This window comes from Thunnus maccoyii, chromosome 1 (assembly GCF_910596095.1).
Source record: "Thunnus maccoyii chromosome 1, fThuMac1.1, whole genome shotgun sequence".
Taxonomy (NCBI): Eukaryota; Metazoa; Chordata; class Actinopteri; order Scombriformes; family Scombridae; genus Thunnus; species Thunnus maccoyii.
The window spans coordinates 28102991-28119725 of NC_056533.1; the positions used below are offsets into that span (position 1 = coordinate 28102991).

Below are 16735 nucleotides of genomic sequence, written 5' to 3' on the forward strand. Positions count from 1 at the left end.
ACCAGTCATTTCCAGCCTGTTTGGCTTGTGGCCCCTTTCAAAAAAAAGAGCAGTGTCCATTTGGGGCTCTTATGAGTTGTTGCAACTCCACAATAGTCCAAAAAAAAAAAAGTATAGATTTCTGTGGCAGAACTTCTTTCTAATCCCATGAATCTCACAAACCCCCAGATTTAACCCGGGACCCCTGGACTGAACTACCAAACTTCATACTTAGAACTAGCTTCACCTGCTACAACAGCAAAATACTGCATATTAATACATCAATAATAGTAATAGTATAACACTCACAGGGGCCATTTTCTGCAGTATAAGTACTTTTACATTTGATACTTTAAACACATTTTTTAGTGTAACATACCTAAGTAAAATTATGAAGGCAGGACTTTTACTTTACTCCCAGTGCAATATGGCTTCATGGGCACTGCTGACTGACGGTGATACCATTTAACTAATTTTATTTAATTGGATATCTAATTTAAGGACATTTCCTCCTTTACATATCTGGTTTTCACCTTTTTATTGTTTTAATTCTTTTAAATATGCTCTGCTACTTCACTGACCACCGGTCATTGTGGTTTATCATTTTAGGAATATTGTATACTCTATGTACTAGGGGTACAATATTGTGTCTGTTCGGTGTCATGTACATATGGAGATTATTTACCTATATTGTACCTTGTATTTTTCTATATGTGGCTGTATACAACACTTGAAAATGTCTTTTTTTATCTTTCTATTAATACTTAAGTAAAAGATCTCAATACTTCCTTCATCACTGATAGATATTCCTAAATAAATACAGTTGAGTAATTTAATATGACTATCTGTCCATTTTATACCTGGAGCAGTGGTGTAAGAAGTATTGAGATGTTTAAGTAAAAGTAACAATAAAATACTTCATTACACACTCCAGATTACTATCACTGTTGCAGATATAATTGATCAGCTTAGGTTTGTATGTAGAATCTTGATCTTCAAAGTCTACAGCTGTCAGATAAATAAAGATAAAGTGGTTTAAAAAAAACATAAATATAGCACAGTCATCAGGTACAGTAAACAGCACACTAATGATGACAGATGTATTATATTTTGACCCAGAAGCCAACAGGTGCTAATATACCGGAAAACTAGCTGGTTTCTTTTTGTGGTAATTTGATGAAACAACTTTATTCAGTAAAATGCAGCAAGTGAGCACAATGTAAAGTAAAGTACCTGGTTTGTAATCTAGTTTTGAGTATTCAATTCAAGTATTCAATCTCAACAATATTTGTGATATCATATTTAAATAAGCCTGAATTAGGACTGCAACTAATGAATAATTTAGCCAACGAATAGTCAGATAAAATTGCCTGCTGTAATTTCCCTCAGTTCAAGGAGATGACAATTGATGATATACAGATGTTTAGTTTTGTCAGACCAGCTGTCCAAAAGTTAAAAATATGCAGTTTACTATCATATATGCCATAGAAAAGTTTCAAATTGTCACATTTGAGAAGCTGCAACCAGTGTACATTTGGCATTTTTGCTTAAAAAATGATTAATTCATTATCAAAACAGATCAACTAATTGATCAATCAACTAATCATCGCAGCTCTACCCTGAATGCTTAAAGCATCACTTCACAATAAGGCAAACATCAACTTTATTTATGTCCCCTGCCGTTAAAAAAACTCAATTATCAACATTGAAGGCTCAGCCTTACTTAACAATAATACATCAAACACAACATTTAAAAAAAATCATTGTCTTATGTATTTACATTCATTAGAACAAAACAATTTTTTTTCAGTAGTAGATTACTCATAGTGTAGTGTCCTCCTTTCCAAGCTGCATGTTACAGTAGCCAGATTTAATTTTAGAGTTCGTAGGATGATGCAACAGGAAAGAACGGTGTTTCAGTGTGCAACGGCACCTGTCAGCAAACAGTGCACTCTTACAGCAGCAAATTCATCATGTAGTGTATCTCTCACAGTGTTGTCTACTGTGTACAACTTAGAGTTTCATACCATAAACAAACTTTTAGTACAAAAATGTAAATATCCATTGCCATGTCTCTCTCACACACACACACACACGCACATACACACATAAACACACACACACTCACACACACACACACACACACACACACTCACATACACACACACTTAAGTGCACTCAGATGTTGGTTTGTATTGCCTCCAGTTTGTCATCAGTAGTGATCCATTGTAATAATCTTTTCTTTCTCTCTGTTCTTATAAGTTACATTTTTAAATGTAGACGTCGAACTTCTGAACAGAGGGTTGGTCCCCTAAAGAGAGACAAAGAAAAAACACAAACACATGAATGATAATCACTTTAAATTAAGAAGATGGCACAGGGGATCATTAACTATTGTCACCAACACATTGTGGCTTGAATATTATCTGATTTTGTTATTGTCAACTACTCTAAATAATCTGTAGCTCTTAGTCCTAAGAACATTGGTACTTACTGAACATGTAAACCTTTTAAAAACAGGTCAAGAATACATAGTTATATTTACTTATAAAGGCTGCATAATTTCCTAAATCAGCTGGTCATTGCTCCATGATGCGATTTTAAAAGTCACAGAAGAGTAAGATACTGTATATATCAGGCTTTGTAGGATCATCCCATTGTTATCTTTGGTGTTTTCATGGGATTTGTTGACAATAAGAAATATAAAACTTTAAGTAAAATCATCTCATATAACTAAGCTATTTCAGAGCCTTACCGTCTGCCACTTTGCCTTTGACCTCTCAGCCTCAAACTTGGCTACCTCTTTGCGGTCGTGAACTGACACCAGCACCTTCCACACAGCCAGCAGGATCAGACCGATACACACGACGGAGAGGGAAACCCCCAGAATAATCATGGGGATGTTTGGAGGCTCAAGACAACCTGTGACGGGACAGAGGATGAGATGAGGCACGCACTTGAACTCCCTTTTGTTAGATCTGTTTTCTATTTTGTCGTTAAGCTTACCGTTCATCTGGAGATTGTAGGCAGTGGTCCCCGTGTCACTTCCTACCACAGTAAATGAGATCCGGCACTCATTCTCCGTCATCAGCGTGCATTGCATAGAAGGACTCTTGTCGTCATAATCTGAAAGGACATGTGAACATACGCATCTATAAGGAGGGGACGAGGGCACGAATACATCGTATATTATCTTCCCTCCCAACATTGTGCTGAGAATGTAAAAGGATATACTCGCCTCTGTTGTGCTGTCAGTGTGATTTCCATATCAAAGACTACAATCTGGTGTGTGTGCATGTGTGTGTATGTGTGTGTGTAGGCCACACCATTGTATTTCACATCTGAAGCCTGAAAATCTTCAGTGATAATCAGATATACCTCTCAGCTTGCACAAGTATGGCAGGTTTAAAATAATCTCCTCTATAAAGGAAGCTGAGGTCCTTTGGCCATTCACATGCACCACAATAGCTTTGCCTGTACAACAAGGTAAATAATATGTTCCCCATTGTCCAGTGCTGGCTGAATGGACATGGATGGTGTTGTGTTAGAGACGGGGTACAGGCTTCAGAGAGACACCCGAGTCGATGCAGGTCAGCATTCCTTCAAATCTCTGACCCATGGGGAAACTTAGCATGGTTGCATGTTGATACCGTGATCAAAATCAAATGAGCTGGGAGAGCAAACTCTAGCAGCAACAAACATTTACAGCACAGGTAAGTGATCATGCTATGAGGACTGATGGTATATTTATATATGTTACTGCCATCAGATCTGGGAGGATTTAGGTTTACATACTTTTTTTTTGCTGCTTCTCAAAAAGCATATCATAAATGAAATGATTTTTTCCCCTTCCAGGTATCCAGTGATATCATTTCATGCCAGTGTGATATAAAAATCAATTTGGATAGACTTAAAACCTGCTTGAGATCCTGTTTGTTGACCCTTCAGAGAAAAGATGTGCTAATGTTTTTTTTAGTTGGAAATACTGTCACAGCCTAGTGCTGTTTAGGAAATTCTTAATCATCAATCTCTTCCAAGAAACTCTGACTTCCAAGGTTGGCTGCCAAAAAGAATCACATTCCTCAGATACTGAATGTTATCAAAATAGATTATACATGGATAACAAGGATTAAGCAAACATGGATGTTGTAATAAAGATTATGTACATTTGGTCTTTTTTTTTGTGCTTGTGAATATCAGTGTACCAGTGTTTTTTCAATATAATCCCAGCCTACAACTGAATCCAATGATGATGATGTAACTTTATAAAATGTGATGGCAATAAAATATTCCATGTGAAACTATTTGAATCAAGTTTCAAGTATAACCAGCTGAGTTTCACACTGTACTGACATGACCTGCTGGTATGAAATCTCAAAAACATAATTTATGGAATGCTTTGGAAAATAGCCAAAAGTAAAACATGCAAAATCATAAGTATTGTCCTTTAAATCAAAAGCCTGCATCCAACTCTACTGGTTAGACAAATTATTTATATTTTAAGTTTAAAAAAGATTTTCAAAAGCAACTACATCAATTCTTAAGCTGCCAATTCATTATGCTGTGATGTTAGGATCTCATCGAGTTCTTTTTTTTTTCCAGATTGATGGTCCTAAACAAGCTGCAATCAAAAACTCACAAAAAATGTTATTAAAGGTTATTTTTGTTTGACACATATAAGGAGTTTGGTCTCATGTAAAGCATAATGTGTGATTTTGTGCACATTTACCATCTCATGACATATACAGATATCTGAGAATGTCTATATTAGTATCGTGATAATAATTTCAATCATACTGTCCAGCCCTACACCATCTGACATACACAATAAGATGAGTGCAGAAAAACAGAAACATTTTACAACTTAAAGCAGAGGTTCTCAGACTGGGGGAGTCATTCACCTGCTGTTGTGTTGATGGAAATTTTAGGGACACTGCATGTTTGATCGCAGACCTCTGCATCATCCTTTCCTTGGAGGTGGCACTCTACACAGGTCCTGGTGTTACAACAAGTGGAAAAACAAAAGGTCAACTTTACCCTTGTACAGTAAAGTCTAATGAGGTTTCAATCACTGACACAGAAAGTACAGAGGAATCACAGAGTTGTCCACTTATCAGAGTTTTCCCAAGGCCTCACTCACTCCCTATCACCCATCTCCCCTATAACAGTGCTATCAAATGGCACTAACCCTGACAGCTGCTTTACAATGGAGAAAGGAAATCTCTTAGTGCAGTGTTGGGGACATTAGTTGTCTTTTGATGTCACCTAGAAGATGTAGACACATGTGAACAAGAGGACCAGAACCTGATATGCCTGTGCTCAAAGGAACAGACAGATCATGTGGCGTAAGGAGACAACATCTTATATCCTTCTGTTAAAGAAACAACAGAAGTAAAGCCAACAAAAACCTCTACATTACACCTTTATTCACCTCTGATGGCATGAATGTGTTCTCACCTTGCAGAGTTACAGACGTCTCCGCATGTTGGGCACTTCTCACACTTGTCCCCAGATGCTCCAGGTACAGAGCAGACACACTGGCCGCACTCACACTTCCCCCGCCCGCTGCAAAGGGCACCATCCTCTGACATGCACGCCTCAGTGCTGGTACTGCAGTTACAATACTCCCCTGTCCAACCACTTTGGCAGTGACACTCTCCGCAGTCACACACTCCGTGGCCTACAACACAAAAACACTAAAGCAACACTCTCGCCACAAAAACATGTGAATAATTTCTAACATTCAAATGTGACTACTCACCACCACACAGTTCCCCACGGAAGCGGACACAAGAGTAATTGTCACACTCGCAGTAAGGTCCGTAGATGCGGCCAAAGCTGGACGCATCACACACACACTGTCCGCAGTAGCACTGCCCCTGACCGCTGCACATCTCGGACTCATTGTCTGCAAGGCAGTTACTCAACAAAGCACTCTCCTCATTGCATTCGCACTCCGCTCCAAAGAAGCCTGGCTGACAAACGCACATGCCACACTGGAAAGCCCCTTGGCCTTTGGTGCAGTTGCTGCTGTTTGCCTCAGGAAGCTGCCGGCAGTCACAGGAGCAAAGAGACTCCAGTTCCACCTCCAAACTGTCTTGTAAGCCCACCGGTTTGAGGGAGAAGTGCCGAACTCCAGACAGGCATACCGGGAGCTCCACAGTCACATTGAACACTACCTGAGGAGCAGAGAAGTGATGAAAACCGGATTAGTTAGTGGTTTGCTTTTATGGAGGTAATCTAAAGAATAGGTCTGGTGATATATATATTTTTTTACTGTCAACAAATCCCATAAAAAGACCAAAACCTACAGTGATTCAATCCTATTATCAAGTATTGCCTCTGTATCCAAAGTCTGATATAGTGTCATATGTGCTGTAGACTTCCAGTGTTGTTCAAAAACTATTAAAGTCCAATTCATTTACAGAACAACTGCACTCCAGGTACTTGTCAGGTGTGCTCTGGAAGGGAAACAATCAGAAGTCAAAAAAGCTTTCATACTCTTTTTTAGTAAATTAAATGGCTGAGCACAAAGGCAGATGTTTCAGCATAGACGCTTTCTTCAGTGTGGGTAGACTGACGACTGAAGAAGGCATCTATGCCGAAACATCTGTCTTTGTGCTACATGTAATTTATTAAAAAAGAGATATTTCTGAGAGATCTTTCAGAGTTCAACAACTATTAAAAAGCACATCAATGAGTCAAACCGTTTGACTGGGTGAAATGTTCCTTCATTAGGATAAACACAGGCACGGAAGCACCAAATGCGTAATACTCCGCTGAAAATAATCCCCAACAAATGCGCTATTTATTCCTCTTTAGGGACCATTTGCTAAAAACTATGGTGCCCAGTTGTTTTAGGAAATTCTTTAGCCTTTTTCAAAAATTAAACATTGTTTGTTTTGGTCATTCCATGGGATTTATTACCAAGAGGAAAAATATACAGTATAGCCAGACTTCACCAGCATCACCCAGTTAAACCACAAACAAAAAGGCACAGCTTTTTGTTGCAGTGTCTCCTAATGACACAAGATCATCTGATTGTATTTTACAGCTCAACGAGAATAAAACTGAACAAAACTGGCCACAAAAAATGAAATAAATGAGACCCTAGACAACAAGTAAGAAACTTTGGTGTCACCTTTGACTCAGAACTAAACTTCAAAGCTTGTGTGGTGAATTTCATTTCATTATATTTGACAGGCTTGAGCATTGTAATACTCTCATATCTGGTCTAACAAGCCATAAACAGGTGCAACTGATCCAGGATGTTGTTGCCAGTGTTGAGTAAGACCAGAACAGCCTGCTTAAAGACATGAGAACAGATGAGTGTCGAAATCTCTAAACATAAACTTAAAAAAAACTTACATTTTTACTCTGGTTTTTGTTTAAAATGTTTTATGTTTGTCTTATTTTTTTCTCTCTCTCTTCTGTTTATTCACATTTTGATCTTATATTTCCATATTTTTATTTTTGGTGTCCAATTGTTTCCCTGTTGATCTCTCTATGGTCTTATCAGTCTAATTACTTTGAACTGCACTAACCTGTTTAAAAGGTACTGAGTCACAGAGCAGTTTAGAGAGCAGAAATAACTAACCGTCTCTCCAGGTTTGATGTTAGAGCAGCGTTTAAGGTCAGAGAGGACTGTCCCATCTGGGCAAATGGCTGTGAAGGACATCTGGAGCTCCTCTGTGTCTCCAAGGACCTCCAGTTCAATCTCTGAACGTAGTTCCTGAAAAACAGTACATGTGTATTGCAGGACACTGTTTGGAAATGCAATCAGCTGTCCAGGCCTAGTACAAAATAAAAAAACACCAAAACACAACTATAAAATCAACATACTGACTTCTATTATCATGAAGCGGGATTTCCAGGGCTCTAAGTGGAATTACGCTTTCACCCTGCGGTGAACTCTTACATGCAGAGACTGTATAAAACCTCCAATCTAGTTCTCTCTGTTGAGGGTGAGTCATCATCCCAGGTGTGCTGGGCTGCACAAAGCAAAGAGTGACAGCTAACCTCAGCTGAAGGAAAGACTCTGTGACGGACTGTCTGGGTGCTAACAGAGGGTTAATTGTGTTTCCTGCAGGCCTGCAATTTCACTGTGTTTTCCGTGTTGCTAAGGTAGAGAAACAGGGGAGGAAAGTTTATGGGATACACACAGCTGAAGAAGGATTAGGGTGAAGTACACAAAGGTAAAACAGATTCAAAAGATTTCACAGTTGTTCAGTAAATATGTTGCAGGTATTTAAAGTGGGGTAGCTAAAGTATCCATCCACTAAATAGCAAACATTGATTCAAAAGTGTGGTGAAGTATAAATACTAATCAAGTGTCTTCTATCAATACATATCCTTCTGTTTGTTTGCTGCAATCAGTGCGATAACAGGGACTCCTCTTCAGTGTGTTTAAAGTGGCAGAGACTAAAAGTGGGTGTGAATGATGTAACCTATGAAGTAATTAGAGGACTGTAGACTCGCCACTAGTCAGCGCCGCCAGAGGGGATTTAGACAAGGACAGTGAGTGCAAGAGCTTAGACACACAGAGGAAAATAGATAGAGAGAGAGTGCGGAGGAAAGAGCAAGTCAGAGTCAGAGGGGCGAGGAGATCAAACAGCTGGGACAAGCAGAGGCTTGCTGTCAAACATGCTGATGCAAAGCACAGGGAGGTAGAAGGAAAGAAGTCATGGAAGGAAGAATGAAAGAGGAAACGCAAATAATAAGAATGACTGGGTGAGGTAGTGATATATCACCTATCATGTAAAAAAATGTGATGCACAGAGGGTTAATCAATACATCCTGTTAGTGTTTTAGTTGAACTGCTGAACTCTGACTCAGCGCCAAAACATTTCTAATGCTGAATAACCTGATTAGATGAAATGTGACAGTTTTTTTGTTGTCATAAGGGCGGGTGTTCGTCTTCTGTCAGTGTCTGACGCAAAGCCTTCCCGCACATTCAGATCACCAAGACTGTTTATTTACTTTGTATGCTGTTACAATCAGTTCCAGGATGTTCCGCGAATCTTTCTCCAGGACTCCAACAGTGGCGCCAGGTATGAGATTTGCATAGTTCTGTGGGGAAAAAACAGATAAACAGCAAAGTCATTCTTACAAATGTGGGTAGACTTGGCTCCGTCCTGAAAGCAAAGAAAAGAGGGGGGAAAGAGGGCTAGTTCTAACAGGTTCAATGAGAATGTAGCTCAATGAATAAATAGGCCAACCTCAGTAAACACTGTGCTCACACAAATACTTGCATTTTTCCACTTTTCTAGTTTGGTTCTACTCTAATACCTTTATGAGGAGGAGCTCTTACCTTATAGTTGAATTTCTGCTCTTCTGTCACAGCAAATATCAGTAAGATATTGTTCTCCGTTACCTTATCAATCAGCTGACCAAGAGTTGGATACTCCTGAAATAAAAATAGATGATATACTGTGTGACTCTCATATGACTCAGGAAATGACAGTTATGAAACTGAGGGTTTAAATAAAGAAAATGAAAACATGAACAATAATGAATATGATATAAATATATATATATATATCTATATGAAGTGTGGTGGTCTACCTGCACTGTGGACATGGAGTATTCATTGTTGATGTCCAGGTGACACTGTCCATCGTTGGGAATCACGATGCCAGCCATTTTACTGTCCATCCCAAAGTGTGAGTCAGCATCACTGACAAACACCAGCAGACGCATCGAATCATTCCTCCAGCCTATCTTGTCCTATCGTGAGACATTGTTCTATCAGGAAAGTTGCTTATCTTGCTCTCTTGAAATCAACTGATTCAAACTGACTAATAACACAATGACAGGTTACTTCATTTCCCAATAAAAGAAAAAAAATTAAAAATTCACATAAAAATGGCCATCTTTTACAAACCCCGCAAACGGCTGCCTGCATGACGGCATCAAAGCCACACTCTGGCACATCAATGTTTGCAGATACACGCTGCTTTTTGATTATGTCATTGAACTTGTCAGTGCTGCTCGTCAGGGACAAGACATGTTTATACCCAAACGTTGGCAGGCAGAATGAGCCTACACCACTGTAAGACAGCAGAAGCCAAAATCAAACATTAAACTGGGATTCAGTTCAAAAATTAAATGTCAAACCTAAAGCAAATATTCGACACGAGGATGATGTGGAAGTTACTGGTCTTGTTTTAATATTATACCTGCAGGGGTTGACGAGTTCTTCCTCTGTGATCTTGATAAAGGGCAGAACAGGTTTCTCCACAAAAGAGCCAAAGCCCATGCGAAATTTACTAGTCAATTTGGCCATCTCTTTAGACAGAGTGGAGCCCAGGTCCTTGATCATCGCCAGATCATCAATCATGGACGCTGACAGGTCCATCAGGTAGTAGATGTCCACAGGATAGTCCTCTGTGTGTTGAACTTTGACTTGGAAAGTCACCTGACTGCCTGCCCCAAAAATAAAATCAACACCTTAATTCTGTCTGACATTGAGGAGCCATTTCTGGAGACAAGTAATCAAATCAAAATGCTTGGGATTGCGTACCAGGTCGCAGCTTGAGTGTCATCTTTTGTGGGGAGATCTGAGTGCTGTTAAAGTTGCCAGTCCTCCTCCCGAGTGGGAGATCCTGGAGGATTTGGTCTCCGGAAACAGGGAACTCCAGCTGGTCCCTGGCACATCCTTTTTCTAGTAAGCTTTCCAGTGTGTCACATCTTTCGCTGACTGAAAACCAGTCTGTGAAATTCTGAGAGATGAGGGGAAAAAGTCACCTGTTGTGCTGTGCACAGATTACATTTTGTTTTACAGCATGCCATATAAGTTTTATTATCATCCGCAGGTGCAACTTCCCAAACATGCAATGTTGTTAATCTGTGCAAGCCTAAAAAACAAACAAACAAAAAAAACATATATTTTTGAATGCATTATGGTCATCTACTTACATGACAGGGATTTTATACCGACAACCCTATAGCTGCTTACCTCCTGTGTGCACCAGGCACAATGAGGACTGAGTTGTAGGCAGTCATCACAAGTCAAAGCGCTGCCGGCTGAACAGGATCCTGCAGGTAACAGAAAAACAGAAGAGAGAGCATGTCAACACTGTTTCCTGCAACAATTTAAAATTTTCCAGGAAGTAGATCTAAATTTGTAAAAAAGTGCCATAAGATTTTAGATCTAATAAAAACATCTTTTCTGTGTTTAATTTAGGGTGTGATATATTTATTCAAATGTGATTCACAGTTTAAAAATACTAAGATACAAAAGCTTTTCACTATAAAGCATGTAAACCAATTATAAATACCTAAACAGCATTAATGAGCTGCTCTTTGGACACTGTTACTCTTTGTTTGTACAGTATAAACGCGTTGCCCTTGATTTTCCTCCTGCTTACCCTCCACGGTGTTGATCCAGTAGCGGAGAATCAGGCTCAGCAGTATAAGCCCCATTAGTCCGTGAAGTTACTGGTTATGAAGAAACAGAAGAAGAATATTTCATGTTGTCTGTCTCATATTCACAGGAGTGAAACTTGTCCAGCGTCATGCCTCCTCTACTCAACCGAAGGTAGACTATAAAGTTCTGCTGCCGCCCCGTCCTACCTGGATATGAGGGGAGGAGGGAGGTGAGAGTGGCTGCCTCACCTGCGCTGCCTTTTATGTTCACTTCCGTCCAGGTGAGAAAACGAGGCGGGCGCGTGCAGAAATACAATCCATAGCGACATGCTGACAACTGTCTGATAATGAATCAGATTTATTTTTACAGGAGTTAGTCATATTTAGAACTAATGAAGAATGAAAGAAAAACAAACACACCTATTAGTGTGTGCTTAATGTTTATAGTATTAGTGTAATGGTGAAAAGTAACTTAGGCCTACTACATCTACTCAAATACTGTAATAGAAACTTTTTAGGCACTGTACTTTAGCTGGAACTATTGTACTTTTTACTCCACTACATTCATTTGACAGCTATGTTTACCCATTTTTTAAAATTAGGGCTTTACCCAAAGAACATATAGTTTACAGTTTAAAATATAATGCATTATTAAGGATTAATTCAGGGTTCCTAACCTCACAAAAAAAGCAGGATCCAAGCAGAGTTGTTAGCAGTTCCACTAGAGACATTTGCCCTCTAAACTTCTCAGATGGTTTCATTTAAATGCTCAAAGAGGTAAAAGGCTCCAATATTACAGAAAAACAGCAAAAATTAGAGAAAAGTCTAAAAAATGATTACAAATTTGTGTAGCCGATGTTTGTTTTTCCTTCTTTCCAACCCCATTAAACGCGTCTTGACCACCCAGTTTTATTTTATTACCCTTTGGCGAGGGCCCGACCCCGGGGATGGACTAAACTTTGTATAAAGTACTTCAAACAAGCTCCAGCTACAGCAGTAAACTTCTGCTTATGAAGTGGTATTAACAAGCTAATAATGTACGTTTTCTTTTGATACTTCGCATACATTCTATCGTTAATACTTCTGTACGTTTACCTAAGTGTGACTTTGAATGAAGGACATGTAATGGAATATTTATATATATATATAATATATATTAATATACTTTTCCTCACATAAAGAAGTATTACCACTAGTGAGCCTTACAGTATATAAAATACATTTTTGTTACAGCAGCCAAGTTGCATCAGTTCCCAAAGCATAACAACACAAAAATAGAATTACAAAACTGTAAATAACAATCTTCAACAAGAAACTAAAGCAAAGCTGGGATCACACGCTAACTCTAAATATATATACAATGACATAATGTTTGTTAGTAGTACAAGCTGTGAACCCCGCCTATGTAGACTGGCATTACCATATCTTATTACTTAAGTGGTTTAACATTTCTCATTTTATTTTATCTCATTTAATTTCTCTGTGTTTTTCCATTCCATGAAATAAAGTTTGCTTAGTTCAGTGCTGCCCAAGTTAGTAAAGGATTATTTATACAATCACAGCATTATTTCATCAGTGTTATATTCTTGAATTAAGGATACTCTAATATATTGGACTGTGGCTGAAGGAGAGTAATAAAACATAGGCCACACCATGAGCAAATACAGACTCTATACCCCGACTGCCCAGACACTATAACAGGAGATATGTTAATCTTTAACAACACAACCTGAACATGAATCATTGTCATTGTCTCATGAGAAATTTTTCAGCTTGACGATTAACCTCGCAGTAAAAACAACTATGCTGGCCCGCAGTAAAATATGAAATATGACCGTGAATGTGTGTGTATAACACGGGGGTGGAGGGCGAAGCTGCGTAGATGTTAACATTGACAGCTGCAGTGCAAATTTTCTTGCTTGTCCTAACTCAGAGGAATCTCACAATTCAGCACCACACCCCTCTGGATCTGGGTGAGTCCCATCTGTCACCCCAAACCAAACCCCCTCCACTCCTTGGTACTAATCCCTCTCACCCCTCTCTTCTCCTCCTCCTTTCTTCTTCTTTCAGTGACAGCCCTCTCCCCTCTGCTCTCTGTATTTTGATCCTTCTAACCCAGTAGCCTTCTTCAAGTGTCAGTCTGTGAAATTGGCATTTCCTTCAGTGTTGGGAGTCTTTCATTTATACCCCTTTGGTTTAATTCCTCTCATTTACTGTCTGTCAGTTTACCTGTGATCTCCTCTCCTCCCCTTTCCTCTCTTCTCCTCTCCTCTTCTCTCCTCTCCTCTCCTCTGCAGTGATATCTCAGCATGATGCAATCAAACACCAAATGTTTGTAACGTCTCATTTTTTAGGTGATTTTACGTTCACGTCATGTGTAGCAATGTTAAAGGTCTTGTGAGGTTGCACTATACTTCTCCTCACAATTCAACTTGGCTCTATTCTTAATTTAAAGCCTGTTGCCTTTCAGTAAGGCTTTAGGGAAGTTTTCTGTATGAGAATCATGACATGATTTTTAAAGAGTGTCACTCTCATCAAAATTCAGCAATCCATAATTTATACTCTCACATATCTCCTTCACAGCTTCTAGTAGGTATAGATTAACCCTGCAATGAACCAACTCACCTTCAGGGGCGTCCTCTGATAACATGCTGTCTCGTCTCAGTCTGTCTTCCTTGTCATCAAGTGAAAAGTGGAGAGAAGTACTGTAGAGAGTAGAGTATCAGGCCAGTACATTCAGTCCTATTGTATCCCGGCAGTCGTCAGAGTAACAGTAAACCTATTGTAACGGCGCCCTTTATGAAGCATGGCGCTAGGGTGACCCTGCTGCCCATGCTCCTTGGCTCATGTATGCTGGTGTGCATGTGTGTGTGTGTCCAAATGAGTGTGCATGGGGTCATGTGTGGGTGTTTGTACAAGCTCCAACTTGCTTGTGTGTGTCTATGTGTGGAGGGGGAGCCTGTGATGATAATGAGTGACAGTAACAACTGTTGGCTGTGAGACCTCCACAGGAGCTAGCTTCTGACTGATGTGGAAGTGTTGCGCTCTAGAGGCTAAAGCTGGTGTGAACTGCAGCACTATGTGTGTGTGGGCACATATTTTTTCAAGTTCAATTACTTATTGCAGTGAGGAGGAGGAGGAGGAAGCCAAGAGAAGGAGTGATATGTGGTATGGCTGGAATGCAGGTGCACACATTCATGCATGTGAACTAAATAATACAGCACAGGTCTACAATATAAAATTATTGAACGTTAAAGATGATATAATCCAAAAGCACAACATCTGACATCCTTCTATCCTTAAACAATGAAAAGAAACACCAGGGGACAGTTCACATTTCATGGGTGGACAGACATGCAACAAGTGGTGAGAGAAATAGCATTGCTTTCTTATGAAAAATATGAATCTCCAAAACTTCAAGTTTTCATGAGCTGTGAAAACTGTTTTCAGCTCTGTGACAATACAGTTTTCAGGTAATCCAGTGCAGTTTTAAATTGTGTATTTAGCTTAAGAAGTAGGAGAATTTTCTAAGCCCATAAAACACTTAATCCCTCAGTACTCCAATTTACCTGAAAAAATCTAAATGTCCACATTAGCAGATACCTGATTTTTACTGGTAGGTGATGATATGACACTTATTGCAAGTGCAGAATGTACAGAAGACATGTCAGGAGCATCTGATATCCATAGTTTGTTTACTGACTGTTTATGGACTGCTATGTGCAGTATGTCAAAGTGACTGAGCACAGGGATCTGTAAAGTAAACTTGGAGACTAGATTGACAGGCTTTTTTACTGCTTTCTTAAGTACTTAAGTACTAATATCAATGGCTTTACCTGTGCTACATTTCTGACATTGATGTGTTGTATTCAGCTTTGCAAAGCCAAGAATCCTACAACTACTGCATGGCACTATCAGCAGAATATTTAATTCAAGTTTGCTTTGAGTCTCTTGTCCTTGAAGTTAAATCTTTCTGAAGGCTTTCTTATAAAGAAAACATGGCTAAACTTTACACTAAATTGGAGATATATTAGTTGGTCGGTAGGATGTATTCACTTTGACACTTTATTAATAAGTCCCCCTATTTAGCATTTATAAACAGAATATAAACACTTAATAAATTGTTTATAACACACTACAATGAAGTAAATAGAAGATATAAGTGTTTATTTATGTATTTATGAACAACTCCTGTGGGCACCCATAAGTGGAGGCTGGTGTATAAACAGATAATGAATGACAATAAAGTATAAGACAGTTGTATTCATATAAAATATGTCCTTAAAGTGTCCTTATATCTGCCTGTAACTTCAATATAGTGCAACATAAACCACTTTTAAATGTTTATATCCTCAGCTATTTAGTCTCTTTACTCCTGCTGGAAACTGAGAGATTACAGAAATGTATCTAAACAACAAAGTTACAATCTACAGTCCAGGTCAAACCACAAGACCTTTTGCAGAGATTCAGTCGACTAGAAATGATGTAAACAATAAAGACGCTGATATCGGTGCAAGGCTTATGCAGCTCGATGAAGGCAGAGTATGTGTCTGCACCCCAGAATTTTATACACAGCTTCATAAAACATAAAAAAAATGTTTCCATCCATTGTCATTCTTAGTCAGGCCAAGTTCACAGCAGAACTTGTGTTATTCAGGTCAGATGTTGTATCTAGTCCAGCAGTGAAGTAACAAAACATGGCGCAGTCTTATAAAAGTAGAATGCAGTTTAGTACAGCATACAGTATAAATGTAAACTTTAAATGAAAGTTTACTATCTATCGACCCTCTTGGTTTTCTTCCTTTTATCACATCATGAAACACTTTTGAAAGAATAGAATTAAGAGAAACCTGCAGTTTGTGTCTTTAGGAAGCATCCCACGTCTTGAATTGCTGACATGTATCACACTAAATGAATGATATCGGATCCTGAAGCAGGCCTCCCCTCTTGATGTCTGTGCCCTGTGTCTGACCTTGGGCTTTCTCAAGGGATCAGTGCCATGTGTCCCCTCAGCTGTGGAGAATTAAAGGAGAGACAGAGAGGAGAGGAGGACAGGAAAAAGAGAGAGAGAGAGAGAGACTCTACTTGGCATGTTCTTTATGATCAAAGGGTGGATACCCTTAGGCATTTGATTGACGTCTGTGTGTGCATTGGGTGCATGGGACATGCATGTATATTCCTGGAGTTGAAGTTGAGTGATGTGTGTTGGGGGAGGGCGACGACAGAGGGTGTGATGGCTAATCTTGCACCCCGGCAGTTTTGATCCCTTTGACTGGTAAGAGATGGGACATGGTGCCTTTATGTCTCTGAGATCAGCTGCGCTAAGTCTGAGATTAAGAAGGGAGATCCGGTATAAGAGTGAATCTACAAAGGCAGTGTGCCTGAAATA

At 39.2% G+C, this 16735-nt stretch overlaps 1 protein-coding gene across 3 annotated transcripts; it reads right to left on the bottom strand.

Annotated features, from left to right (window-relative positions):
* Window positions 1–1625: 1625 nt before the first annotated feature.
* itgb6 (integrin, beta 6) lies at window positions 1626–14235 on the bottom strand. 3 transcript variants are annotated; one of them, XM_042421790.1, is made up of 16 exons: window positions 13972–14235; window positions 11349–11418; window positions 10937–11016; window positions 10502–10700; window positions 10158–10404; window positions 9863–10028; window positions 9544–9705; window positions 9290–9385; window positions 8959–9048; window positions 7577–7711; window positions 5741–6158; window positions 5437–5659; window positions 4881–4975; window positions 2986–3105; window positions 2735–2901; window positions 1626–2290 (listed from the first exon to the last, which is right to left on the bottom strand). In XM_042421790.1, exons 2-16 carry the CDS (start codon window positions 11401–11403, stop codon window positions 2192–2194), a joined length of 2352 nt encoding a protein of 783 aa, XP_042277724.1. In that variant the 5' UTR covers window positions 11404–11418; window positions 13972–14235; the 3' UTR covers window positions 1626–2191. The 3 variants fall into 3 exon arrangements, with proteins under 3 accessions (XP_042277724.1, XP_042277732.1, XP_042277741.1); XM_042421798.1 differs by having other exon boundaries at window positions 11349–11553; XM_042421807.1 differs by lacking the exon at window positions 13972–14235 and adding an exon at window positions 11554–11593.
* Between the last annotated feature and the right edge of the window lie 2500 nt (window positions 14236–16735).